The sequence below is a fragment of the Amblyomma maculatum genome, unplaced genomic scaffold, assembly GCF_055883805.1.
Source record: "Amblyomma maculatum isolate TAMU_Amacu unplaced genomic scaffold, ASM5588380v1 scaffold_27, whole genome shotgun sequence".
NCBI lineage: Eukaryota > Metazoa > Arthropoda > Arachnida > Ixodida > Ixodidae > Amblyomma > Amblyomma maculatum.
In genome coordinates this window covers 470282-497194 of record NW_028146752.1, presented here as the reverse complement: position 1 = coordinate 497194, position 26913 = coordinate 470282, and the positions used below count along the sequence as shown (strand labels likewise).

Below are 26913 nucleotides of genomic sequence, written 5' to 3'. Positions count from 1 at the left end.
AAGCGAGTGTGCAGCAATGTACACGCTTCGATGTGGTTTTAAGAAAATAGCCGACAGCGGTGGCTATTTTCGCAGCACAAATGTCAAAAAGGGAGAGCTTTTAGTCAGGCATGTGCATTCTGTTGAGAACATTATAGAAGATAAGCTGTTATCGAGTAGGCTAAGTGTGTGTCGCAAGTCAGCGACCACATCGCGTACGACGTGGGATTTGAAGCAAATATTTAATTTCATTAAGGCCCAGATTTGTAAGGCGCATGCAACAGTTCGATGCGCTGTTTGCTTTAATATCTGAAGGGCTTGCAGATGTAATCTAGTTGTGCCTATGAACTTAATAAAAGATAGGTGGGTTCCTTCGCATCTTAGGCGCGCTTTTCTGTACATGCCGATGTGTTAATTTTGATGGCTATTGTCGCGCAATTGCATACCCAGAACATTTTATACGTAGCTTCCACCTGAATAGAATGTGCATTCACATGTACTATACAAAGAAACATCAACCCTTCTGCTTCAAACGAAATTTTTTTAATCGATATTTATTGCCTCAGGGCATCAGTAGGGTACGAGATGAAGGATGAATAAATGATTAAATGAATGGAGAAAGGTTGGCTGATGTTATGAAGTCCAGAAGTGAGCGATGATGAGGTCCCTGCGTCCAAGTGACGTATGAAGCAGGATTGGTTGCTGTAAGGCCTGCTATGCTCAGGTGCCGGATTCGGGTTAGTTTGAGTGCTGGGCAGTCCCACAGCAAGTGGTGGATGTCGGCCTCAATATCTTCGTTTTTACAGATCGGATACCCTGGGCGGGGATATAAGTGCTGGAAGTATGACCACGTCCTAGCGACAGCTGGTGCAAGGGCAACACCGACCCGGATCCTCCTAAGCGCAACCTCCTCTGCACGGGTGAGACCGCGGGGAAGGGATATCGCACACGGAGGGATAAGTGCACGTGTGCGGCGCCGGAGGTGATCCTTTCTTGACAAAAGGAGGGTAGCGTCGTCCACTTCGAGGAGCCGTGGGGTTGATGCGTCTTGGTTCACGAGGCGGGTTGCTAAGTCAGCTTCACTTTGGAAAGGCGGCAGATCCCGTGGGACCCACTCAATGCGTATTGACTGTGGGGTGCGCGCCGCAAGCTGGTGGATGTCTTGGCATATTTTAGGGCAGCGGCTGACACGTCGGAGCAGACGTACTGCTTGAAGTGCGTCAGTGCGGATGACAACGTGGGCTGTAGGGAGCATGGTTATGGGCCTCCTGAACTGCCACGAGCTCAGCGCAGAAAGATGTCATCATCGTCATCATCATCATCAGCCTGATTATACCCACTGCAGGGCGAAGGCCTCTCTCATATTTCTCCACTCAACCCGGTTCTGTGCTAGCTGCATCCACTTGACCCCTGCGAACTTCTAAATCTCATCCGCCCACCTAACTTTCTGCCGCCCCCTGCTACGCTTTCCTTCCCTTGGAATCCAGTTTTTTACCCTCAGCGACCATCGGTTATCCTCTCTTCGCACTACATGTCCTGCCCATGTCCAATTCTTCTTCTTAATTTCCACTAGAATGTCGGTAACTTGAGTTATTTCTCTGACCCACTCTGCACGCTTTCTATCTCTTAATGTTACCCCTACCATTTTTCGTTCCATAGCCCTCTGAGTTGTCCTCAACTTAAGTAGAACTCTCTTGGTTAGCCTCCACGTTTCAGCCCCATAGGTGAGTACAGGCAAGATGCAACTGTTGTATACTTTCCTCTTGAGCGATACCGGTAAGTTGCTAGTCATAATCTTCGAGTGCTTGCCAAATGCGCTCCATCCCAATCTTATTCTTCTTGTTATTTCCTTTTCATGGTCCGGATCTGCGGTTACTACCTGTCCTAAGTAGACATATTCGCCTACTACTTCCAGTATTTCGCTACCTAATGTAAACTGCTGTTCCTTCCCGAGGCTGTTGAACATTACCTTAGTATTCTGCATATTGATTGTCAAGCCTACCTTTCTACTTTTTCTGTCTAGGTCATCAATCATTATTTGCAGTTCATCCCCCGAGTTGCTTAGCAAGGCAATGTCATCAGCAAAACGCAGATTACTGAGGTATTCTCCATCTACCCTTATCCCTAACTGCTCCCATTCCAAGTCTCTGAATACTTCCTCTAAACAAGCTGTGAATAGTACTGGAGAGATTGTGTCTCCTTGCCTAACACCTTTCTTTATGGGAATTTTGTTACTTTCTTTATGCAGAACTATGGTTGCTGTGCAGCCACTATATTTATCTTTCAACACTTTCACGTACAGCTAGTTTACCCCCTGGTTTTGCAATGCCTGCATCACCGCCGAGGTTTCAACTGAGTCAAATGCTTTTTCGTAATCAATGAATGCTATGTATAAGGGCTGATATATTCCGAGCATTTTTCTATCACCTGATTGATGGTATGAATATGATCGATAGTAGAGTACCGTTTCCGAAACCCTGCTTGATCCTTTGCTTGATTGCAGTCTAAGGTTGTCCTGATTCTATTAGCGATTACCTTAGTAAATACCTTATACGTAACAGACAGTAAGCTGATTGGTCTGTAATTTTTAAGGTCCTTAGAGTCCCCTTTCTTCTGAATGAGGATAATGTTTGCATTCTTCCATGGTTCCAGTACCGTCGATGACACCAGGCACTGCGTATACAGGGTGGCCAGTTTTTCTAGCACGATATCCCCCCCCCCCCTTCCTTCAGCAAATCTGTAGTTATCTGATCCTCTCCAGCTGATTTCCCCCTTTTCATAGTTTCTAGTGCTTTCTTGACCTCGTCCTTCGTCACTGGTGGAACGTCTGACTGTTTTTCCCTACCGCCAATCTCATTACGGTCCTGACTACTTTGGCTACTGTAGAGATCTGTATAGAACTCCTAGGCTATTTTGACTATCTTGTCCATATTAGTGATGATGTTGCCTGCTTTGTCCCTTATCGCATACATCTGGTTTTTGCCTATGCCCAATTTCTTCTTTACCGCTTTAAGGCTTCCCCCGTTCTTTACAGCATGCTCAATTTTCTCCATGTTATACTTCCTTATATCGGCCACCTTACGCTTATTGATTAGCTTTGATATCTCGGCGAATTCGATCTGTTCTGTTGGATTGGAAGCTTTCATACTCTGGCGTTTCTTAATCAAATCTTTCGTCTCCTTAGACAGCTTACCGGTATCCTCTCTAACTATCCTACCGCCTACTTCTACCGCGCACTCAGTAATGATATCTCTGAAATTATTGCTCTTTGCCTCTAGGGTAATGTCGCCATCCTCAGTTAGAGCTGAATACCTATTCTGTAGCGAGATCCAAAACTCTTCTGCCCTCCCTCTCACCGCTAATTCGTTGATGGGTTTCTTTCTTACTAGTCTGTTGCGTTCCTTCTTCAGATTTAGGCTAATTTGGGACCTCACCATCCTGTGGTCACTGCATCGCACTTTCCCGATTAGCTCTACATCCTGCACAATGGCGGGGGTAGGACACATTATGAAGTCGATTTCATTTTTATTCTCTCCGTTAGAATTTTTCCATGTCCATTTCCGGTTCTTCCGTTTGCTGAAGAAGGTATTCATGATTCGTAAGTTATTGCGCTCTGCAAACTCAACTAGTAACTCCCCCCTGCTATTCCTAGAGCCAATGCCATAGTCACCTACTGCCTTGTCTCCTGCCTGTCTTTTCCCTACCTTGGCATTGAAGTCGCCCATTAGTACAGTATACTGCGTCTTTACTTTTCGCATTGCCGATTCTACATCTTCATAGAAGCTTTCAACTGCCTGGTCAGCATAATTACATGTAGGTGCATAGGCCTGTACAACCTTCAGTTTATACCGCTTATTGAGCCTAATTACGATGCCTGCAACTTTCTCATTAACACTATAGAATTCATCTATATTACCTGCTATATACTTATTGACAAGGAAACCTACTCCTAGTTGTCGCTTCTCTGGTAAACCTCGATAACACAGTACATGCCCATCCTTCAGTACAGTATATGCCTCATTCGGCCTCCTAACCTCACTAAGCCCTATGACATCCCATTTCATGCCCTCTAGTTCCTCTAACAGCACTACTAAACTAGCTTCACTAGCTAGGGTTCTAGCATTAAACGTTGCCAGGGTCAGTTTCCAATGGCGGCCTGTCCAGCGGAGCCAGGCTTTCTTAGCACCCCCTGCTGCGGCACAGGTCTGACCGCCGCCGTGGTCAGTTGTTCCGCAGCCGCTGGTGACTGAGGGCCGGGGTTTTATGGAGCTTATCATAGGAGGTTGTGGCCAATTACTGCACCAGGGTGGCCAACTCCTGTTCTGGTGAGGGAGTGCGTTGCCGGGGGTGTTCATCGGCATCAGGTCGCACCCCAAACCTGTTTATGCAATTCCATCGACACGCGGATTTTTTTTTTTTTTCATCCGGTGGAGAATTGCGCGGCACCGGGATTTGAGCCCCGGTCCTCCTGCATGCGAGGCGGATGTTCTACCGCTACGCCACCGCTGCACCGCAGAAAGATGTAAGTGGTTCCAAAAGCTGAAACGTAGTGGTCTGATTCAGGCTAGGTCTCCGTAGACAGTAGATTGCCATTTTGACTTCACAGCCTTGCAGGCTTCCATCCACGTACATTACTATAGAATCTTGAAGCAGGTGAGTATCTTGCTCTTCAAATTTCTGGCGAAGCAACGATGCCGAGTTGGCAGACGTTGGTCTGCGGATATCAGTTGGCTTGTTGTTTCCTAACTGTACAAATTTCCAGAAAGGAAGAACTGGCGCAGGTGGCTCAAGAATAATGTGAGACGTTGCATACGCCCTCAGTGCTTGCGTGAATGTGACAAAGTGGCCTTGAGTCTGCGAGCATCACGGCGCTGCTGCTCCAGTTCATCGATGGTGTTGAGCTGCGCATTCTCCTGTAACGCTACGACCGGTGTGATTCGTGGAAGGCATGTTATGGTCATCATATCTTCTCGATTTATGGCTTCAAGGCGATCCCATTGTGCTCTTGTAAGATGCTGGAACTGGGCCTGATAAACAATACGTGGCTGCCGAACCGCCCTCACTAACTGACATGCAACAGACGAGCCAGCGCCACCCGTTTTAGGTGCATCATCATCATCATCATCAGCCTGACTATACCCACTGCAGGGCGAAGGCCTCTCCCATATTTCTCCACCTAACCCTTCTTATTAAACTTATTCTTCTTATTAAACTCTTAGTTTGAAGTGCTTGCTTTTTGCCTGAGAAAGCTAAGCAGTCGCTTATCCTGATTGGTGAATTGTTAAGCCCAGAATTTTCAGGCTCGAACTTTCTTGTATTGGGGTGCCTGATAGAGAGAGACGAATTGGATTTGAGGTAAGTTTACGGCGTCCCCAGCGGTTGGCGACTGACGTGTATGAAGTTTTACACACAGAAAGTTGAAGGCCAATGGAGGGTGCGTAATCAGAGGTGACGTCTAATGCTGACTGAAGGGCGGCCTCTTGAGTGAGAAGATCATGGTGAGTGCTCTATACCGTGATATCATCTGCGTATTGTAAAAACTTGATTTCAGGGATATCATGTAAGCGCCACGTCAATGGGATGAAAGTAATATTGAACAACGTCGGAGACAATACTGATCCCTGGGGCACGCCACGTAGTGAAACGAACGAACCAACTGTGTCACCACTGAGGCGTATTGCAAATTTTCTTCCGTCCAAAAAGGATGCGACAAAAGTGCGTACTCTCGGAGGAAGATGAAGCATGTCAATGGCATTCAGGATTGCAGCATGACTGATGTCATATGCCTTTTCAACGTCCATTGCTAATATGGTACGTACATTGCGGCTGCGGGTAGATGATAGAACTGCTGATGCCAAGACAGCCAACCCGTCCTCTGTACCTACGTATGGACGAAATCCAATTTGAGCAGGGTGATAAAAACCGCGCTGTTCAAGCCACCAAGAAAGCCGCGTGGCTAGCATTTTCTCTGCAAGCTTGCAAAGCGTTGATGTTAAGGAGAATGGTCGTAAGTTGGCGAGGTCTGTTGGAGGCTTCCCAGGTTTGGGAATAGGGATCACGACAGCGGTTTTCCAGCTATCGGTTACGACACCATCACGCCACACTTTATTTATGGTGTCTAGTAGTTCAGGAAGTGCAGCAGTACTGAGGTTCTTGTAAGCCTCATACTGAATTTTGTCCAGGCCGGGCGCTGTTTTCCGTTTCGCATCGTCAATTGCAGCCCGCAGCTCAGACATCGAAAAGGGGCTCGCAATTCCATCTGCGTCGGCAGCAGATGGTAGTTTCCATGCGACTGCAGGGATACCTGCCAAATTAAGATTTGCAGCTGAAGGAGGCAGTATATCGTAAGTTGGAAGAAATTTTCGACCAGCTTCCTTGGCGATATCGCCCGGCGGATTAGCCGCAAAGCATGCTGTTGCTTCTGCGTCAGTAGAACGACGACCGCGTTCCATTGCATGAAACGTTCGCCAGAGTGAGGCATTCGATGATATATCAGAGAGTTGTTCACACCGTGCATGCCACTGGCGTCGCGAGAGATCGCGTTCATATCTCCGAGCCTTCGCAGTAAGATACTTCAGACGTGTACGTGCCTGTCCCGAAGTAGGGTCTCGCGTAGCAGCCAGCTCAGCTTGACGGCGGGCTGCCCACAAGTTAGGCAGGCCAAGATCTGGTGCCGGTCGACCTACATCAATCCAGGTAGTAGTCGTAGCACTGTTTAGTGCTCTTTGTATACGGTCAACAAGGAGTGACGGCGAATCTGGAGACATGCTGTCGAGACATGAGCGAAAGCTGTCCCAGTTGATCACAGAGCATTTGTGGCGTAAAGGGCGGAGACGGGAGGGGTGGATACGGATGATGATAGGGTGGTGATTACTTCCCCAGCAGTCTGGCTCCATGTGCCATGAGGGAGTTCCCGCGCCCAACCACCACGTCAAGTCTGGAGCATAGGCAGCACTACGTATGTGACGCACAGGCCGTGTTGCTGTCCCAGGATGAGTAAGCAGAACAAACAGGGCATTAGTGAAGGCGTCCCGCACACGCCTACCACGAGGGCTTGCAGTCGAATACCCCCAATCCGGGTGAGGGGCGTTAAAGTCGCCTCCGACTAAAATTGGGACACCCGGGGTATTGCCGACGAACACTTAATAACTAGCCAAGATTAATACGAGAAGGGGCGCCTCCAGCTGGTCGAACGTAATATGAAACGAGGACAACAGTTCCTTTCAGAAATCTCACAGCAACTGCTACTACATCTTGGTATGATGTGCACCAGTTTTAGAGAGAAAGGCGCACATAGAGGAATACGCGTTTGAACATATACCGCCGCCTTTCCCGGAGGAGAAGCAGTCTGCACGCGACGGTCGGTCATTGAAGGAGACACTTAGCCGCTGAAGCCCGGAATTGATGGCAAGGCGTTCGTTTCCTGAAGTCGCATAGCCCCCACCCGAAGCTTGTTAAATCGCAAGCGGGTCTTGAGCTCCGCCACCTTCGTGGAAATGCCTCTACAGTTCACTGTAGTACACCAGGACGACCGGATTTAGCCATTTTCGTGTGCTAGTCCAAGCGCTGCAGTATAACAGATGTCAGGTTGGACAACTGGTTGACCATATAGCGGAGCAGCGATGTTGCAGAGTTATCATTGGGCGTTGTGGTACACTGGGAAAAGGCAGCAAACGGCCCTGTTGCGCGGGAGGAAGGCGGCGGTGCTGGAAAATTGCTGGATTTGGCGGTTACTTCTGCAGCTCGCCGACGTCGAGCAAGCATTTCGCGGTGTTGTCGGAGCTTAGAGACCTCTGCTAAGAGACGATTTATTTGCTCATCCAGTACAGTCATATCGTCGTCTGGTAGATCAGTACGCTGCTGTATTGGCTGTTGTCGACGGCTTTCTTGAGCACCGTATCGTTAGACTATCTTAGCTGGAGGTGCATTCGAAGCGGGCTCAGGAAGCTCTGGCCACTCATCATCCCACTGGAGAGCTGCAAAGCGATTGGATGTCTGCACTGGTTTCATGTCTTCTCTTGGCCAATGCTTAGCGTTTCGAAGACGAGCCTTCGGCGTTGCCTTTTGCTTTGTCGGACAACTTGGAGATGTTATCTCGTGGTCGTCCGATTTTCAGAGGCCGCATCGGTACGTAACTTTTCCTTCAGACGCACCTTCATCGGCAGTAGCAAAAGGGCAAGATTTGCGCATGTGCCCTGCCCGGAAACAGTTGTAGCAGTGAACCACACTCGGTTTATACAGCCGTGGCCTTAATATGCAGCCGTAGTAGTACAGACAGGCTGGGAGTGTCGGAGGGCCTTTCAAGGTGATCATGCAGGAACGCCCCTTCCCTATGTGTCGGGCCTGTATGACTCGGTGCGTTGGGCAGTACAGCTTACCTTGAAGGTTGGCTTGATCTTTGTTTATGTCGACGTTGTAAACGACGCAACGCTGCAAGTCGGAGCCTTCAACTAGATACACTTGCACAGGCACTGAGATATCACTTGTGACTGAAATACAACCAAGCGTTTGGATACGTTCCAGCGCAGTAAGTGTCGGAAGCCACACAGCTATAGTGTTTGACTTCTTCCTTGCCGTGAAGCCCCGAAAACCTCTGGTTCCGAGACACGCATTCAAGTTGGCCTGGATGATCCTGTTTGGTATATCGGTAAGGCTTTTGATGCCTAGAGATTTAATCGCCACTTTATAAGAGGTCGATCCCGGTGTAGGTGCAACCTGGTTTTCGATAGTTAGGAGCGCTTTCGTTGATAGCCACCACTTGCCGACGACGAAATCGGTTGATTATCTTCCAAAGGACGCTTGTGAGGGGCACGGGTGCTCGTTGACACGGATGGTGGTGCCGATAAGTCCATAAGTCCATTGGAGAGCACGGCTCCTCATGTCGCCCTGTTGGATGCCCATTTCGGCGTGTTAACTGGGTGGCCATAGCCGTGCTCCGCCCAGAGAACAGGTCACTTACGGGCTGTTGTGCATTTTGGGAAAGCTGAATGGGCGCTGGTGCTGAAGAACCAGGAGCACCAAGCTGGACCTGAGGCCGATGGTCAGTTTGAAGTGTCGATGGCAGGGCAGTAGTTGCAGCGAGCAACTCCGACGAAGCTACTTCTGCCAGCGTGGCAGCGGCAGCACTAGGCCTAGCCTCCGTGCCGACCTGAGCTGCATTCATGCATGGGTAGCATGCGCTGGAGTTCTCGCAACCTGACGCTGAGATGACGTCTGGAGCTTCCTCGGAAGTAGAGGATCCACTTCTCTGGAGAAAGGACAGGCACTTACAAGGACGACAAGAATTTTCAGAGGAGCGATGAAGCCACCTTAGCAGGAAGACACTTCTTCTTTCATTCACCTTCGGCTCTTCCAAACGAGATATTTTCGCGTTATAATTTTCGTGAATCGCATTCAGCTCCTAATAACTGGTCCCGCAATTGATCGAGTAATTTCAATTCTACAGAGTAAATGAGGCAGTTCTGGACAATATCTAGAAAAACAAATTTTCGCTATGTGGTTATTAATTGTTCCTATAGCTTTTATATTGGTATATAACTGTTTTATTCAATCACTCGCCCCGCCGCGGTGGCTCACGTGTTAGCTATGGACTGCTGGTCGTGGCGACGCGGGTTTGATCCCGGCCGCCGCTCGCTGGAGACGAACTGCAAGGAGGTCTTTAGAAATATAAGTGCCCGTTTAAATAACCACGAAAGGGAGGAGGGGGGGTGAAATTTTTACAGGTCTCCAATACAGCGCTCCTCGTAGCCTTGTCGCGCTGAGGTGTACGTTAAACACTACAAAACTAAACGAACATGTTCACTTAATTGTATCCTTGCTTACAGGTCATTTTTATATATCCTGCCTTAGAGCTTCAGTGTCGGCTTTCTAAAGAAGAAACACTCTGCGTCTGAGCATGAGTTGCGAGGCAGCATATCCTAGCTTGTTCTATTATTTTAGTTTTGCTCCTTACGTCGTGGGTTCGGAATGAACCAAACGGCCTCTGTTATGTGACATGTTTCTTTGCAGCTAGCATGAACTTGCCCTGAAAAGCGCCAGCTTGCGATTTCCCGTGCTAAGTGTACCTGCAAGGCAGGAATTCAGGGGCGCTGCAAGCATGTTGCTGCTGTGTGCTGTTTCATAAACTCCCACGAAGATGAGTCCTGCACAAACCAGGCGCAACAATGGGGCAAAGCCAGCGGCAAAAATCCGAAGCCCTCTTTAGAGAGCATCTGGGCCTTAATGAAAGGGGTATAATAAAAATGAAATACTTGCCTCTAATCCCACGTCGTAGACGATGTGGTCGCTGACCTTCTCCAAGCTGCTCAACAGATTTGCACATGGCTGACTAACAGCTCTCCCTTTTTGACATTTGCGCTGCAAAAATAGCCACCGCTGTCGGCTATTTTCTTAAAACCACATCGAAGCGTGAACATTGCTGCACACTCGCTTTAAACACCACTTCGTCCAAGCGCGAGTTTGAAAAGTAGAAGCAGGAGCGCGCGCAAGACAGCTTTCTTTCAGCACGGAAATCCAAGCGCGCGCAAAGCGACTGCGGTCAGTGTGCGCGCGCGCGCAAGCAGCTTTCAACAACGCGAGCGACAAAGAACGCGAGCGCGAGTAAAGCGAGCTGCTTCCGCGTGCAGAAGCCGCAAAGACACGAAAGTCTACAGGCGATCTGTTGCGACAGCCAACCACACAACAATACACTTCCCCACATTTCGAGCGTCGCGGAACCACTCCAGCTATGTTTTAAACTCAGCTGTGACACCAGTTTGCATGCCTGTGAAGCCACGGTGGCGGGCCGGCGCGGGCACTCACAGAGAGGTAACGCTAAAACCCCTTGGTAACGCGAGCGACGCGAGCAGCACACGAAGCCGCCAGAACACATTCGTTCAAGCGCCGTATCAGCGCCGCGCCCAACCAATGCTTCAAAATTTTGCCGCTTGCGGAGGAGCGCGCGCTGCAGTCGCGCAGCAAAACTTGAGGTTGGGTTCCCAATGCCCTTGAGCAGATGGCCTACTTTATCGTCTTCAGTCATCCTACTGTCGACGGTCTTGCACAACTTATGGCCTCTATGTAGGTGGTGCAAGTTTCCCCGGCTGCCTGGGCCCTTTGGGCAAGTGTCTGCTCGGCCTGTTTCCTTTGCAGCTAGGTCCCCGAAACATTCCCTGATTGCTTCGACAAAACTTTCCCGAGTTGTCAGGGCGTCCTTGTGGTTCTCATACCACATCAAGGCGGTTAGCGTCAAAAAAAAAGACAACATTGGCTAGTTTAGCCACTGAATCCCAGCGGTTATAGCGGCTCACATGTTCATAATGGGTGAGCCAGTCATCAATATCTTCCCCTGCTTGGCGGGCAAAGGAACGAGGCTCGCGAAACGGTAGCGTCGCATTCGTGGTGGTCGGCGGCACATCGCGAGACGGGGTAGAAGGTCCCGTGTTGATGTTCGGGGCTGCTCGGTAGTCTGCTGCATTCTTAATTTTTCCTGAAGAGGGTGGGAGACCAGCGAGGCGACGGCTCCGACGAAGCTCCAGCGGTTGAGGATGCGTCTTGAGGGTAGTCGCACCCAGTACCTGACCACCAAAAAAAATTGTTACGACGGTGGTGGATTCACACGACGAAGCGAAGCGATCGGTCACGTGACCTCTGATCCGGGGTCCGCCCATCCGCGGCGAGCATTCACACGGTGGGAGAGAATAGCAGACGACAGAGCGGACTCACTCTTTCTCCCAGAGCACTGCGCGATAGCCGAGCTACAGTTCACTGTAGCCGAGCCTTGTTCTGGCGCACCGTTATCGAGGGTAGCCTACTATGGACGATGCGTGGACGGTGGGTGAAATGCGCGGGTACGGCGGCCTGCAGCTACTGCTGCTGCGCCGTTTTGCCAAAGTATTGTTGTGGTGACTGTTCCGCTCGATGTGGTGTATACTACGCAGGTATATACTCTGCAGTGCAAGCGACTGCTCTGTGCAGCCACAAAACCCACGCATTCGGTATCGCTTTCTGTGAAAACCATGTATTGCGAATGAAGGCAAAAACAGGCTAGTTCGACTCCAAAATAGGAACGACTGCCGTCAGTCGTTTGAAGCCGCTTCTCGCTTTCCTGCTGCAGCGTTTTAGTGCAATGTATATGTTACGTTGTCTATGCTTGGGCACCGGGAGCATAGCTGGGACATGGGCTGGGAAGCGTTCCGCGAGAGAAATAAATAAATAAAAAATGTCTTGTCTGTGAAGGGTCCGAATTGTGAAAAGGACTCGCAGCGGAAATCACTGACGTAGGGCCACGTCACAGCGAATCGTGAGCGTGATTCGCGATTTGGTCCGCCGTGTGAATATAGTGTGAATCCACCAAGGTCAATGTACAACTGGTCGCGCAACTCGGAAGAAAACGCGTGCAGCTGCCTACTGCCAGCGGCATCAACTCGATGATGAGGGCTCCTGCGAACTGTGAGGCAAATTACTAGCGCACAGAAAATAAGATCTGCCAGAACCGCAAAGAACTAGAAAGTAAACATAATATTCGAGCTCAGGAATGAATGCAGTTTTTTGTTTCTTGCGTAAGAAAAAACGTGTCACCTTTTTAATAATATTTTAACTTGTTTCTAACGGCCTCTCTCGGCCGTAGTTGCCCAAAGCTCACACGCTCAGATATGGTTCAGACTGTTCAGACCAAAGCTTTTTTTATCCGCGGAATGGGTGCGTCGTCGGCCCCTGTTCAATGTTCATCGTTGCGTGCTGCGTACAGAGTGGGTTATCTGTAACAAACAGTCAGTATTTCATTCTGCTGGTTTTGGTAGAGCTTTACTGCAAGGCGAAGACTGTCTGTGCTCGATGAGAAACTGATTGCCGCTGCATGTGCGCATTTCCGGACGATGGGACAATGCTGCGTCACAGCTCGGCGGCTCGGCCTCCCAGGCACATCGCAAAAGTGGTGGCTTGTTTTACGGATACACGTCTGCATGAGCGGCGTATCGCTGCATGTTTTAATTGAGCGGTGAAGGTGAGATTTTATTGCCCCCAAGAAGCGTGTCGCATTGCTCAAAGCCTTCTGTTCCGCTCCCCTTGCTGCGTGTTTTGCTTACTGCGTCGTATTACCGCACCAACGTTCGCTGAACGTGCTTTAGCTGTTATTACAGTGATGTTCCTATTGTCAATGGGATCTTTCTCATGAACATGTTAAATGCTTAAGTTGTAAATTTGTAACCTCACATTGACTCCTAAATTTCAGTGGCAAATGAAGCGCGAGTAAAATATGGGAATCATGAACAGGGCAAGATTTATTGGAGCGAAGCTATATCGTAGATATTTTCACTTCTCAGGCGCATTAACTTCTAAATACTAGCAATCCCAATATGAATTGCTTACCTAAGCTCTTACAGGTTGGCGTTCTAGCGCTAGCGTTATTCCGTTCGTTTGTTTTTGTTGTTCTTTGACGCTGATATGTATACTTTGTTTGTTAGCAAGATCTTTTACCCTTTTATAATCTCACCGCGTCTCGTTTGGAGACCTACGCTCAGGTCATTTTGTTATCACGAGGATTTCATGAAGACCGTGACGAATGAGCGGTGGTCGCTCTCCTACACTTAGATTTCATTGTCGTGAAGCGTCTATGTAAGTAATCGTGAATTAATAAAGCCTGGCTTTCTGTGCAGCGCAGCTTCACTCATTTATGCCCTTAAGCCATGTGGTTCTATCCATGTGCTTGCCGAATTCACTTGAAGGCCCTTGTTCACAAACGTACCCGAAGAAATAAGCCCCAGAAGGCGTTTACATGACGCGCGACGAAAGACTAGGCTAACGACGACGGAGGCAGAACGATGCTATGATAAGGTGGTTAAAGATGCCGTAACATTTCAGTTAACGTAAAACTTGACAGTAGAAATCCATGTCAAGTAAAGTTGGCTGAACAGTTACGGTGTCCATTTTTCTGCCTTATCCGAGCATCGTTCTGCCTCCGTCGTTGTTGGCCTTGTTTTTCGTTAAGTAAAAAGACAATCAAATTCCCCGCCAAAAGTACGTTACTGTGACGTCACAAGCAACGGCACGCGTTTGTTGTGCCTCACAGTTCGCAGGGAGCGCTGGGAAACTAAAGCCTCGCTCAGAGTCGACACGCAGGCTTCTATGGGAGTTACGCTACCATTTGCTCTTCTACCATGAATCCACCTAGCACTGTAACAATATTCTAGAACACTGTAGTCAACGGCAGCACGTCCGGCACGAGAGTCTTTTTCCAACGTCTTTCTTTTTCACTTGTGTTGTAAGCTTCATCTTCTTCTGTACTGTTAATATAATATATATATATATATATATATATATATATATATATATATATATATATATATATATATATATATATATATATATATATATATAGACCTCCTTCACTCCGGCTACGTCACGAAAATGCGGTGGCGCTGTCGTCGTTAGTGACTTTCGCCTGGTAGGCAAAACAACACTTCTGTCGCTTTGCCTACCGTGATTACGCGATGGCTTGCTGCTGCCGGGAAATGCAGAGCACCATGCCGACTTATCGCGTCGCTATGACATGTGCTGAAAGGCACACTAGAGGAAGTTTAGTAAGCTTGCACAGGTTTCTTGCCCTACGATGGTCGCCGTAAACAGTGGTGGGCCGCCGCGGTGAAGCGCCAAGGCTGGCTACCGATGCCTGCTCATCGAATATGCGGCAAACACTTCGTCACGGCTAAGCTGGAGCTTATTCACCTTTACGCCAGAGCGGTCTACCGGATTAGATTAAAGGTCGCGAATAACTCGGGTTTGGCCTTCTTACGACGCGTGATGGGATCTTGGTACTGTTTTAGTGCCGGTGCGGGCGCGGGTGCGGGTGCGCAGGTAACATATGTAGACGAGGACGTCATATATATGTTATAATGCGTAGGCTTGTTTCTTTGTTGGAGCATGCATAGATGTTTTACCTATGTAAACTGTTCCTCAAGCCTGTTTTTTTTTTTTTACTTTGGTAATTGTATGTATGCGCAGTGAGCTGCTACGCGAGAGATCAGTGTTGCACTCCTCGATCCGTGGTATATATATGTTGCATAACCTTGGCCACGTTCACGTCAAATTATTTTAATCTACTTCCTGATGAACATTCCCACTTCACGTTGGCAGCTATACTAATCAATTGGGTTGGAGCTGCATTTTTTTATTTATGCTGAGTGCTTTTATTTGTATTCACAGCGGTTGATTGTGAATGCGAGTTGGGAGGGCTTATCCTACATTAACGCGGCCACAGTGGCCGAGACCGAACTGGGCCGCCTTAACTACGGAACCACGGGTGAAAGTAAAAACGACCCCAGAAAAGAGGTCCCCAGAAAATACAGCCCCGAAAAAGAAGGTCCGTGGAATATACGGCCCCGGAAAAAACGTGCAGAAAGGTCCCCTCAGGAAGCGGCTCCTAGGAAAAAATGTTACCGAAGAAATTGATTGAAAATCTGCCCGGAACTCACTTCGCAAAAAAACTGAACATCTTATTGGATGCCTTTTTTTTTAGAATAGATATAACCATTGTCGGGGCACTGGGTCATCTGGGTGCTTTACACATTTACAGGAACTGGAGAAGGCTTGGCGAGAAAGCATTGCGAAAAAAAAAAAAAGAACCCCACCACTATATAACATCCAGCGAGTATTATGCAGTGCATAAGCTGTCAGTTTCCAAGCTGGGAAATATCTCTCTTTATTATAGGTCTAATCACCCGGGTAATATTACACATTCGAGAGACGTGCTTGTCCTCGACCGCACAAATTTCGGCGCCATAATGATTTTTTTTTTGTAAACGCATAGCATCAGTACCATGTTTTGCAAATTTCAAGCGGACGGGTAGAAAGAATCACTGTAGCATACATTACTGCGGCTATAGACACGAGGAAACTCAGTCTACGCCTTTAGTAAACAGAACTACAAAACGTGAAAAAAAAAAATAATAAAACGGCGGGATTAAAGATATAAATAATGTTCAAGCTAAAATCACAAACGCAGATGTAAGATAAGAACAGTAAAAGTTGATTAGAATGAGCGCTATTCATCGCTGATAAGCCAAGCACCAGGCAAGGCGAAAGCTCGACTTTGCAGTACGTTTGATTCCATCTGTTTGGGGACGTTTTATCTGGGGCCATTTTTTTCCGGGACCATTTTTTCCTGGGACGATTTTGCCGGAACCCACGGACCACAGCGGCCGCTGCAGCTCGTAATGGTAATGGAAGCTTTAAGCGTGACTACCCGGGATAAAATTGCTAGCATTAACGACGACAGCCGCCCACGAACAGAGCAGATATCAAAGAAGCGCCGCTTTGTGATTTCAACGAATTGGTACGCAAATCCTTGCGGTGTCAAGGCTACTGTTGCCGTGCTGACCTAAATCATCCTAACCATACAGCCACTCGACGCAATCGAGGTGCTTCGTGCTTATCAAGAACGCTCATTTGCCGCTCGGTGTGAAGAATCATCCGATAACGCAATGGTGCTTCGAGCGGACTATTTCGTACGCGGTTTGCGCGCGCAATTTATGGCGAGAAAAATCACCGTCAGCTTACTCGACTCAAAGTAGTTGTAAGCATCCGAAGCTTTGTAATTCTCTATACGTTCCGCGCCTAATTTTCTGGGAGAAAACAGCGAATAGATGTCAACGTCGGTCATTTTCTCTGGCTGGCAGCAACGCTTCTCTTGGGCGTCTTGAACCCAATCTCCACCGGTACGGCGTGCGGGTGCGTACGCTGCACGCCGTGTACGTTTCAATGTATCGTATTTGTCTTCACCGCTGAGGCTCACGAAATACTAGCACATGGTGATTTCGTCTGCCAAGAAGGCGCCTACAGATCACACGGCCTTGGCAAGCTTAGCCACAGTGCCGCGGCCGCGGTGGTGCTTTTTGCCTACCGTGGGATCGCTGACGAGAGCAGCGCCACCTCGATCTTCTTGTTTGTTTGCAAACATGAAGGAGGTCTATATATATATATATATATATATATATATATATATATATATATATATATATATATATATATATATATATATATATATATATATATATATACAGCGTGTTGCAGGATTAGAGGCGCGATGTAGAATGCTTCTCCCAGCTAAACCGCGGAATCCTTGCTGTTCAAATTTCGCACACAAATCACATTTTGTCGCTAGTATTTTTTAATACTAAATTTGTTTGGGGTACTTGCCTGATTCGATCAGAAGAAGTCAGATGTTCCCATCGCCTGCGGCGGCGGCGACGCCAGACGAACCGCTGCCCCAGCGATGGGACTGGTGGCGCCACCTCATGCTGCTTACAACAACTCTATAGCAGGACAAAAGGGGGCGAACGTTTCTGGCAGAAGGTTTTTTTTTTTTTTTTTTTTTTTTTTTGAGCACGCTTGCAACTATTCTTGGCAATGGGACCGCGGCATCGCGAACCATTATTTTGGTTGTTCGTTCCTTGACGCCTTTTCAGGCGTGACTACAGCTTAAAAAGCGCTTTAAGTACTTGCAACTGACACATGGAGCACCATCTTGTGTTGCCTTGGCAGCGAGTACATATGCTGTTCTTGATTTGTACTCAATATGAACTGTGCAAGCTTGCTGGTCATCAAGAAGTTTTCATCCCTTGACGCTGCACCTCTGCAGATGTGAAAATCATGCGCTTCCTGCCACTTGCGCGCACTTTCCCACTCATGCCACCGAATGACCGAATCGTCACACACGCATGAGACACGCAGGAGGAAAAAATAAAAATAAAAAAAAAAACCTGTTGCGAGGGCAAGGCGAGGGTAGCGAGTGCCAGTGACGTAGGATTTCTCCAAAAAGAACAGAAAACGTTGCCCTGGAAGTGCTTCAGCTCTGCAATTGGAATTCACTATTTAGTAACCCAAAGTAAAAAAAAAATGTTTTAACATTTAAGTTTTTGTTGTTGTTGTTATTTTTTTACATTGTAGCGGCGAAGCCGAGCCAATCCGTTTCCGCACAGGTATGGTGGCACAGGTGTTTTCGTTTACTTAAGTGCCATAGATACCAAAGACCCCAAAGCCATGGCTGATTGCATCGGTCTACGACAGCTGTTGGATAACGTCCTGCGGACGACAGTTTTTTGCACTCGGTTGTTACCCTGAGCACCCCGTGACAGCGCACCTGTACGACCGGACGTGTGTGGCGCCTGTTAAAGCGGGACTCGTTTTTTTCGGTGAGGAATTCAGTGACCGCGATGACTGGGCGCGCTGTGATGCGAGTAACGTTTGTGGTCTTCGCGTTTTCGTCGCTGGCCTCGGTGTTGTGCGACGAAGGCGTCACCGCGTCGGACTCGTCGGTGTGTCCCGCTGCAAGTTCGAAAGTCGCCGAAAAGCCGTCTGAAAACGGCGCTAACGAGCACTCTGACGAAAGCGGTTCGTCCTCGTGCGGTTGCAGCTCCTTGAAGCGGGAGAGACCGGACAAATCTTCCGACACCGATAACGATCAAGAGTCAAGAGTCGAAGTCGAAGATGAGGACTCCGGAAACAGTGGTGGGTGACGATAAAGAAAGGCTCGCGTGTGCATCATACTCGCATACTTTGCTGGGGCACCAATTAAAATTTGATGACCGAACGAGAAGTTCATGGGAAGCCCCTCTATTTGGAACCCTACTGCTTTTTTTCAGTCGTGTTCACGCCGCACGTTCCAGATTCCGAACTTCGCATCGTAGCTGGCAAAATCGTCGTATCGTTTGCTGCCCCACTTTGTATGAAGTTCGAAGAGGCGATCTATGTTTTCGTCCGAAAAAGGGTCAATTAGTGCAGCATGCTATTGTGCCCATTCTGGATCAACCAAACTAAGATATCGCAGATACGCTTAGCTTCATGTATTGGTCAGCAAAAGAGAGCACCGCGCACGGGTTTTTCTAGGTACCGCAAATAAAGGGGGCGATGTCTTATTCTAGGGAGGGTGATGGGAGGGCATGTTGAGCTTGGAGAAGCAGTAATCGTCTTTGCAGAAGAAAAAAATTGAAGGCGGGCCTTCATAAGGAAATAGGGTGTGTAGGGAAATTACTGGTACTACGTGTCAGTTTTCCCAGTTCTGTAAACTCAATTAGCCCATATCAGAGCACTGGAAGATACCACAAGCCATATCTGCTGCATCGGTTTTTGCAGCGCGTAACAGGACGAGTACAGAACACAGAGAAACACACCCAGCTAGCCTTACAGCTTTCCCTCTTAAAATACCTGCTGCAGTTTTGCTGTGGCAGTGTTTTGCTTCGCATTATCTACGTGCAAGCACTACTTTTAATTTGAGATATTTCAACTACTACACTTTTCGTATGAAGTGAACTCATCACTTAAAAGCAAAAGTTACTAAAGGTTTTCTCACCTGAACACCTCATCAGTTACCTTTTTTTACATTCTTGTGCAAGTGCTTTATGTTTGATCTTGATAACCTCTCGAACGTCTCCATTGCAGCTATTTTGGCTTGGCCTAGCTCACCTTAACTTGGGACTACTTGAAAACATATTGTTGAGTATTCTATCCTGTCAATCACAAATTATTGTCCACTATGGTGCAAAGCTTTCTCATTACTGTAATCTTGTTTCGGAAACATGTGAAAGTTATATAAAACGTGCTTCCTCTGTCCTAGCTGATTAGCCATACAATTTTCATAAGGCCGTCATGTGTCCAAACTGTTACTCGACCTTGCTCTTTCTGTCTTGGTTATACCCCTTCTGACACATTCATGTCATAGAAATTAGTTAAAACTCTGTGTAACGAAGTTGAGCGGAGCCAAAAATATTTTGTTAAAATGGGAACTTTGTTAACATGAGTGAAGCATTTGTCGGTCTCTTCGTTTGATGTATTCGTAGCAGCACAAGAAAGCAACAGCGTCATCCAAAGCGTAATTGCACCGAGAATGAAATGGCAGCCCGCAAAAACAACCGACACCACATATGAAGAAACAAAACTTTTTTTCCTACAAGAAGAGCTCTAGAGAACTACCAATTTACCTCCCAGCAGAGAAGTCTTTCTCCATACTCTGGTGTGTTCTAGCAAACTGCCACAGGATATAAAGAGAATCTACCACATCGCCTGCTTTAAGGTGAAGTCAGTCCAGATTTATTTGTTGTTTTGGATGAAGTAGCTTGGTGAAAACGAGAGTAAGGCATTCAACGATGTTTCCATTGGCTCGCGATCAATAAATTTTGGAGCCTTGTCTACGAAACAGATCAAAATTGACATTTCTCGCTTTGATTTTTTAAAAATAAGGCTCAATAAATTGTAACAGGTCACAAAATAGTTTCTTTATTTCAAGTTAGTCGAAGCATTGGAATCTGTGGGGGGCTTTCATTAAATCAGGAGCTTCATTATATTGGGTTTGATTAATTCCAGTTTTGAGTGTAGATATATAAACACATTATTTTAGTCCTTTTTAAGTTCTTCCAATTGCAAAATAAGCCGACAAAAATGCACGCCCCCTGGAGCCATACCAGAGCTACCTTAAAAAAAAAATGATGCATCCATCTTAAATTTATTTCTTGCATTTCTTTTGTGGTCCTGATTTGAGGTGGTTCTGTGTGGTTTATTGCAAACAGTTCCAAATATGTTCTAAATATAACCCCTAGCTGACGATATGTTACATATGCACATACAGACACTGCCACCAGTGAGCAGAACACCAGCCATGTACTGACATTCAACTGCAGCGCAAATTGTTTAGTGCCAGTTTGCTGTCATGGTTTTATTCCAATTGTGCCCAGGTGTCACAGAGTACCCAAGAACCAACCAGATGGTCTTTGTGCGTGGTGGAAAGTTCGAAATGGGAACAGACAAGCCTGTGTTTGTAGCTGATGGTGAGAACCCTGCAAGGCCTGTCCATGTGAATGACTTTTACATCGATGTGCACGAAGTCAGCAATGCTGAATTCGAGCGCTTTGTGAATGCCACTGGTCACAAGACTGAGGTATGTGTCTTGCAGCAACAGCAGCAACATCTGCTTTACTTATTTGAGTGATACATGCTGCATTGCGATATACATTGTTAACAAATGGATGAATACAATAAGTCATTAGTCATTGCATGTATCACTGCAAAATCTGATGTGAAGCATTGAACTCTAAATGTGGGTGGCCTTTTATTTGCTGCTGGCAGATGCTCTGTGGGGGGCTGCACAGCAGCCAGCCATTGTCCATCAGTTGTTAGGTTGACACAAAGGTGCTTTTGTACATGCTCGCGATTACAGTGGGAACAGTTCAAAACAATGCATGGTCTGCCCCTTACCTTGAGGAACCGGGAGTGCAGGTTCGGCTCATGTCACTTGGAAAGCCGACTCAGCAGCACTGTGGAATGAAGCACGGTTTCGTTTCTCTCGGTCAGGACTGTGGAGTGTTGCATTGACTTAGCCTATGTGTCATGCACACAGATGCGACTGTTGTGATGGGAGCCTGGCGAGCCGCTGTCCTGCTGTTGAACAATAAAGGGGGTTCTGTGGCACAGTCTGTGAGTGACAGCCTGAAAAGTGTGCAGCTTTTTGAAGTGTTTGAGCAGAAAAAAAGAAAATGTAGCATGTGTGCTTGTGTACGTGAGTAATGGAAAAGTCAGGCTGCAAGAAGCCTGCCACTTTGCTCAATATGCACTTTTGTATGTATGTAAGGAGAAGAGAGCAGGAAGTTAATTAGAACCTTTTGCACTGCACATTTCCCTGCTCAGAGTGCATTGTTTTTGATAGACTGCAAAAAGAGAATCTGTGGCTAACATTCACATCTAAATGCCGTTCCAAAAGGGCAAAATAGTGGGTGGAAATCAAAGACTATATTCTGCCCTTTATTTATGCTTGCGCATAGAGACCAAAATGTTTCTTGCCTTTTTGGGCAATTTATGTGTCTTTTAAATCGAACGTAGGCTCTCGTAGCAGAAGGAGGCTAGTGTAGGGAGAGAATCTTGAGAGTTTTTGTGACAAATTTGTCTAGCAAAATACATTTGCTTTCTGTGTTAACCGTAAAAGTGTTTTAGCTTATCCTTCATAAGCTCTTAATATGACACCGTGATAGGTGCATAACCTGCACACACTGTTTTGCTCTCGCAGTGTGCTGATGGCAGCATTCATAAAGACCAGCTTGCACAGTGTGTCAATATGTGCAATATATCAGTCTGCCTTTTCTTTTTCACTGATTATTCCTTTTTTTTTCTGACACGCCATTGAATTACACGAACAAATTTTGCTTTTTTCTTGTTCAGCTTTGATAACTGAACCTGCTCATCGGAGATCAGTCCGTTAACGTAAACCGAGCTTGGCGTGACAGTCTCAATTTGAAAGCATATGAACCGCACAGCATTCTTCCCAGGAAGGCTGCGTGCTACAATACTACAATGCTAAAAGCACTGAAAATGTTGGGTAAGGCTCGTGACCATGCATCCTTTCAGCATTGCAGCTTTTGTGCAGAAGCATACACTAAATGGCAGATTAATTTATGTTAACTTCTGAAACCTAAGACAGCACATCCTTCTGTGCCCCAGAACACCGCGAAACAACGAATATCTAAGAAATGCATGCACATGCACGAAATCATTGAAAAATTTGAAATCATTTTATCACCTGCTGACATAAAGGTGAAACTTTAGAAATAGTTTTGCCTCTAAGGTTACATTTTGCAGTGAGTGATCTCACAGGAATCCTCTCTGGCAGCTGATACTTTATGTTGGAATATGGCTGTACAGTACTGTGATAATTTTTGACATATTTTTGTAAGTACAAGCTAATGTTGGAGACATTTATACTGTTTTCTTTTGAACAGATTTAGTAAGTGCTATAGAGTTAGTTTGCATGCAATAGTTCAAAGCATTTCTGATCATTTACTCAGTGTGCATATGGTATTACAAATGATAGCAAAGTGCCATGCCTGTTTTTTAGACAGCTGTAAAGGAGAAACAAGAACTGGTTACTGAAATGGAGATTAGTTTCAGAAGGCTCTGCCTAATTATTATAAACAATGTTAGTGGTAGATTGTGCATGGGCAGGTTCAGTGCTTTCAAGGTTGCACTTAAAGGGCCACTGTCCAGGGAAGGCCCTTTTAAGCAAAGGAGCCCAGTGTTTCGATCAGGTACCGGAGATAGTCTGTGCAAAATGCTACAGTGACACGCGCGCCGCAAAGCATCGAAAATGCAATTCAAAGCTCTCTCATGCTCTCCGTTGGGAAGCCAGCTTCCCCGTTTCCTGCGCTGGCCCGACGGGCCACGATAATGACGTACGTACCGGGAACGACGTCAATTGGTCCGTCTCGCTGACTGACGGGAGAAGGATGGGTGTCTACCGCTCGCTGCGCGCTTTTCCCTCGCCACGGCCAGACTGAATCCAGCGGCGCGCGCTGCCTCGGCCGTCTTTTTTTTTTTTTCTGCCCGCGCCCGCGGAGTGCCACGCCCCACCTCCCGCCAAACACGGAGGAAGAAGAGGAATTTGTCTTGCGGAGGCTAGACGACCTCGGGCAGGAGAGTGAAAAACCTTTGCGAGGGAACGGAAGGAGAGAAGCATGACAGAATCGGGTGATTGTGGTGGCTGTAACTGCGTTATTAGTTACTCTTTTCAAAAACATTTTGCGGCCTTGCGTTCTAGGGGCGAAGTCTCACAGTTACCGCGGAAGAAAATATTTTCGACCGGAGGGTGGACAGTGGGCCTTTAAGGGTATCGCAGTGACCCCCTATCAAGTCAGAAATTTTACATCAAATCCTATTTGCCTCATGAAAAAGTTGAAAACTTACATGGCACAAAATGCATCTTCCGCCAACTAAAGCAACACATAAATGAACTCCTTAGCACCTCTGCTTTTTTCCCCTCACTGTTTGTACTTGTCTGAAGAATTGATGCTAGTATTTTCCATTAAATAGGTCGAAACTAATTAATCCAGCTGCAAGACTTGCTTACATTTAGTTATGCATTGAGTGTGTGCCTTTTTACGTTAAAGGCCAGATACTCATAGAGAAGAGGTCTTTGCATGATGTACCAAATTTTCATCGTTGTGCATTCGACCATGTGGAACGTAATGCCTCCTAACAGCTATGCAGCATGCAGTGCACTTATGTGAGCATATAGGTCAACATGAAGTTTTGTTGTTATTGCGAAAGCAATACTGCTAGCACTTCGAGCCTTTGGCGTGTCGTGGCGCCTCCATACTTGACCTTTCACATAACCGTGTGATGTAACACCAGACCGAGAGACGGGGCCCCAGCTCGCGCCATCGGATGGTGGCGGTGAGTCCTTACACGAGCCGCAGCGATGACGTCACGCCATTTTCACGTGACCGTGTGACGAGACGGGGCCCCAGCTTGTGCCATCGGATGGTGGCGGCAAGTCCATACACAGCGCTGTGTCGCAGCCGAGAGAGGGCGCTCACTGTTTGGGACGTCACGCTAGGAGGATAAATGGGGCTGTGGCTCAGCTCCTCACAGTAGTTGGGACGCAGCCTTACGGTATGTCGGATGATGCGTATAAGGCGTATATAAGGCCCATTTAAATGAGCAAACAAGAAGTGAATTAAGCAGTGCTCTCATTTTTATTCTTGTTTAATTTTTGTTCCTGGAGGTGCATTGTTCAGACTCCGTTTTTGTCGATTATGTGCTTCCACTATCGATACATTATGCAAGGAAAATTTGTGCAAAAATGCTTTCAAGTGAACCTGTTCTCCCTCACCTGTGGGCTTAGTGCTTGATCAGGTCACTCTAGAAGTTTACCATCATGCGATAGTGATGGCATAGAGGGAAATGCCACACAAGCAACTCAAAGCTAAGCGATTTGTTATATGAGGTTGGGCATGGGCATCAGCTGGATTTGTCCTAGGGGGAGGCCCCCACCCTTTCTGCACACACTGTTTTACATTGTTGTTGGAATAATTATTCCAGAAAGTTACTTGCCACCGATGTCAGCGTGAAAATATGGAAGCATGAGGGAAGGAGGGGTTTGGGAGAAGGGAGTGGCAAGGGCTGGTATGGCTCGAGGGAGGTGGGGTGGCTTTTGCACCTCCTTGCCAACTCCCATGAAGGTGAAATAAGAAGCCTAGGCAGTAGAAACAAACACAACCAACAATTATCAAATTACAGCTTACATCGCGATTCTAGTCAACAAAGCATTTCAGAGAATTGTGGCATGTCTTGCTTCAAAAGAGCGACATGACATTACGCCAGCATGGTGACACAAAGAAATTATTAAACCATTTTCTGGTTTGTTCTTTTAGGTTCCAGTTATATTTGAAATGTAGCATTTATTTCCTCAGGCAGGGACTGCTTACATGCATGGTTTTCTGCTGAAATCACTGCACAGAAGGGTTGCGGTTTCTGTGAAAAGCAAGCCACCACACTCATGACTCGGAGTGTCACCAAAATCAATCTTCCTGCTGTGCTCCATTGCCTTAGGAGGCACTCCATTTTGGTTTTTTATGCTCAAATACATAGACATGTAGTGTGCTGTTTACTCGGGGAATTGTGACAGTCCTGCAAGTGTGGCCCATACACCTTTCACTTGAGTTTGCTGCATTAACCAGTAGTGCACTAAGCAAGGCTAACATGATAGCAACATGATATTGAGTGGTAATTGTATGACCTAGTTGCATAAATTGAAGCAGCCTAAAAGGGGTGCAACAAAGACTTGCGTATAAAATGACATGCTGAAATGTGGATGTTGACGCTACTAATTTTGTGCAGTTAGGTTCAAGGGCCTGATGCAACAGCATTATTAGCTCCCCTTTCAGATCCTTGTTTGGATATACAATCATTAGCATGCAGTTGTAAACTAATGCATTATGTGGAAGTCCACTGAGATAAATGTTGCCGCGAAACCTTCAAAATTGTATTTGTTGTTTTTTAACAGCTGCCGGCATGCGGCCTTATCACTGTGATTTTGGCACGCATAGCAATTCTGTATCCCATGTTTATTCATACTCCTTGTCACGATACGACGCGTTATCATTTTCTTTTTTGTGAACGATGCGCCGAGATCTGTCTTGAAGATTCCGATCACTTGCGTATGTTTCTACAATGTTCCAGGTTTTGCTAGTAGCAGTTTGCAACGCTATCTAGATTGTTCTGAACAGCCTTTAAATTGAGCGTTGATGAATGTGACGGGCATTCTTTTTTCGACAATCGACAAGCACGTTTGTTGCTATCGCCGCCGCCGAGTTGCTTAGTTATTTTGCGGGCGCAAGTCAGCCCAATAAACATTTCCTTCAGTGCAATCGCCGACTCTTCATTTGTGTCATCGACCCTGGTCACCACCACATGACATCTGGTGGAGGTGCTGCCCTTGATCCTTCAAGCGAAGACCTCAGCCTTGTTCCTGTTACCCTGGAGGACAAGCCAACAGGCCACCGAACCAGTCGCCGACTCCAAGGCCTACAACCCGAACACTGTTTGCTGCCTGACCCTGTTCGACTCCGGAAGGCATCAACTTTGGAAATGGCCCAGTCAACAGCACCGGTCGTGTTCGTGCAGCCCAGGGAGCCCCCCCATCTTCCAAGGATTGCCCAGTGAAGATGCGGAAGGCTGGATGGACCTTTTCAACCATGTGGCAGAATTCAACAGCTGGAACGATTCCGCGAAACTCAGGCACGTCTACTTTGTTTTTCAAGGACATGCCCGAGTTTGGTTCAAAAAATCATGAGGCCGCTATGAAGGATTGGGAGATTTTCAAGGAAGCGTTTTTGACTGCCTTTTCAAACTTCGTCTGAAAGGAAAGAGCCCAGGCCCTACTTCAGTCAAGACTTCAACTCTCTAACGAGCCTGTCCTGGCGTACGTTGAGGAGATGAAGCGCCTCTTTCGCCGTGCCGACCCTAACATGACCGAAGGTGAGAGAGTCAAATTTTTAATGCAAGGCATTAAAGAATCGCTTTTTGCAGGTCTTGTCCGAAATCCGCCAAAAACCGCGGCGGAATTTGAAACGGAAGTGTCTATCATCGAGAAGACATTGAACACCCGGATGCGCCACTACGAGCGACCACTTCAACCGG

General features: G+C 47.1%; 1 protein-coding gene across 1 annotated transcript in view; it reads left to right on the top strand.

Moving 5' to 3' along the window:
• Window positions 1-17947: 17947 nt before the first annotated feature.
• Window positions 17948-26913, top strand: part of LOC146170923 (formylglycine-generating enzyme) — a 51358-nt gene continuing 42392 nt past the window's right edge. The window contains exons 1-2 of the mRNA XM_084586666.1: window positions 17948-18462; window positions 20682-20884. Coding sequence (XP_084442792.1) covers window positions 18168-18462; window positions 20682-20884 — 498 coding nt within the window. The 5' untranslated portion in view covers window positions 17948-18167. The remainder of the gene's footprint in view (window positions 18463-20681; window positions 20885-26913) is intronic.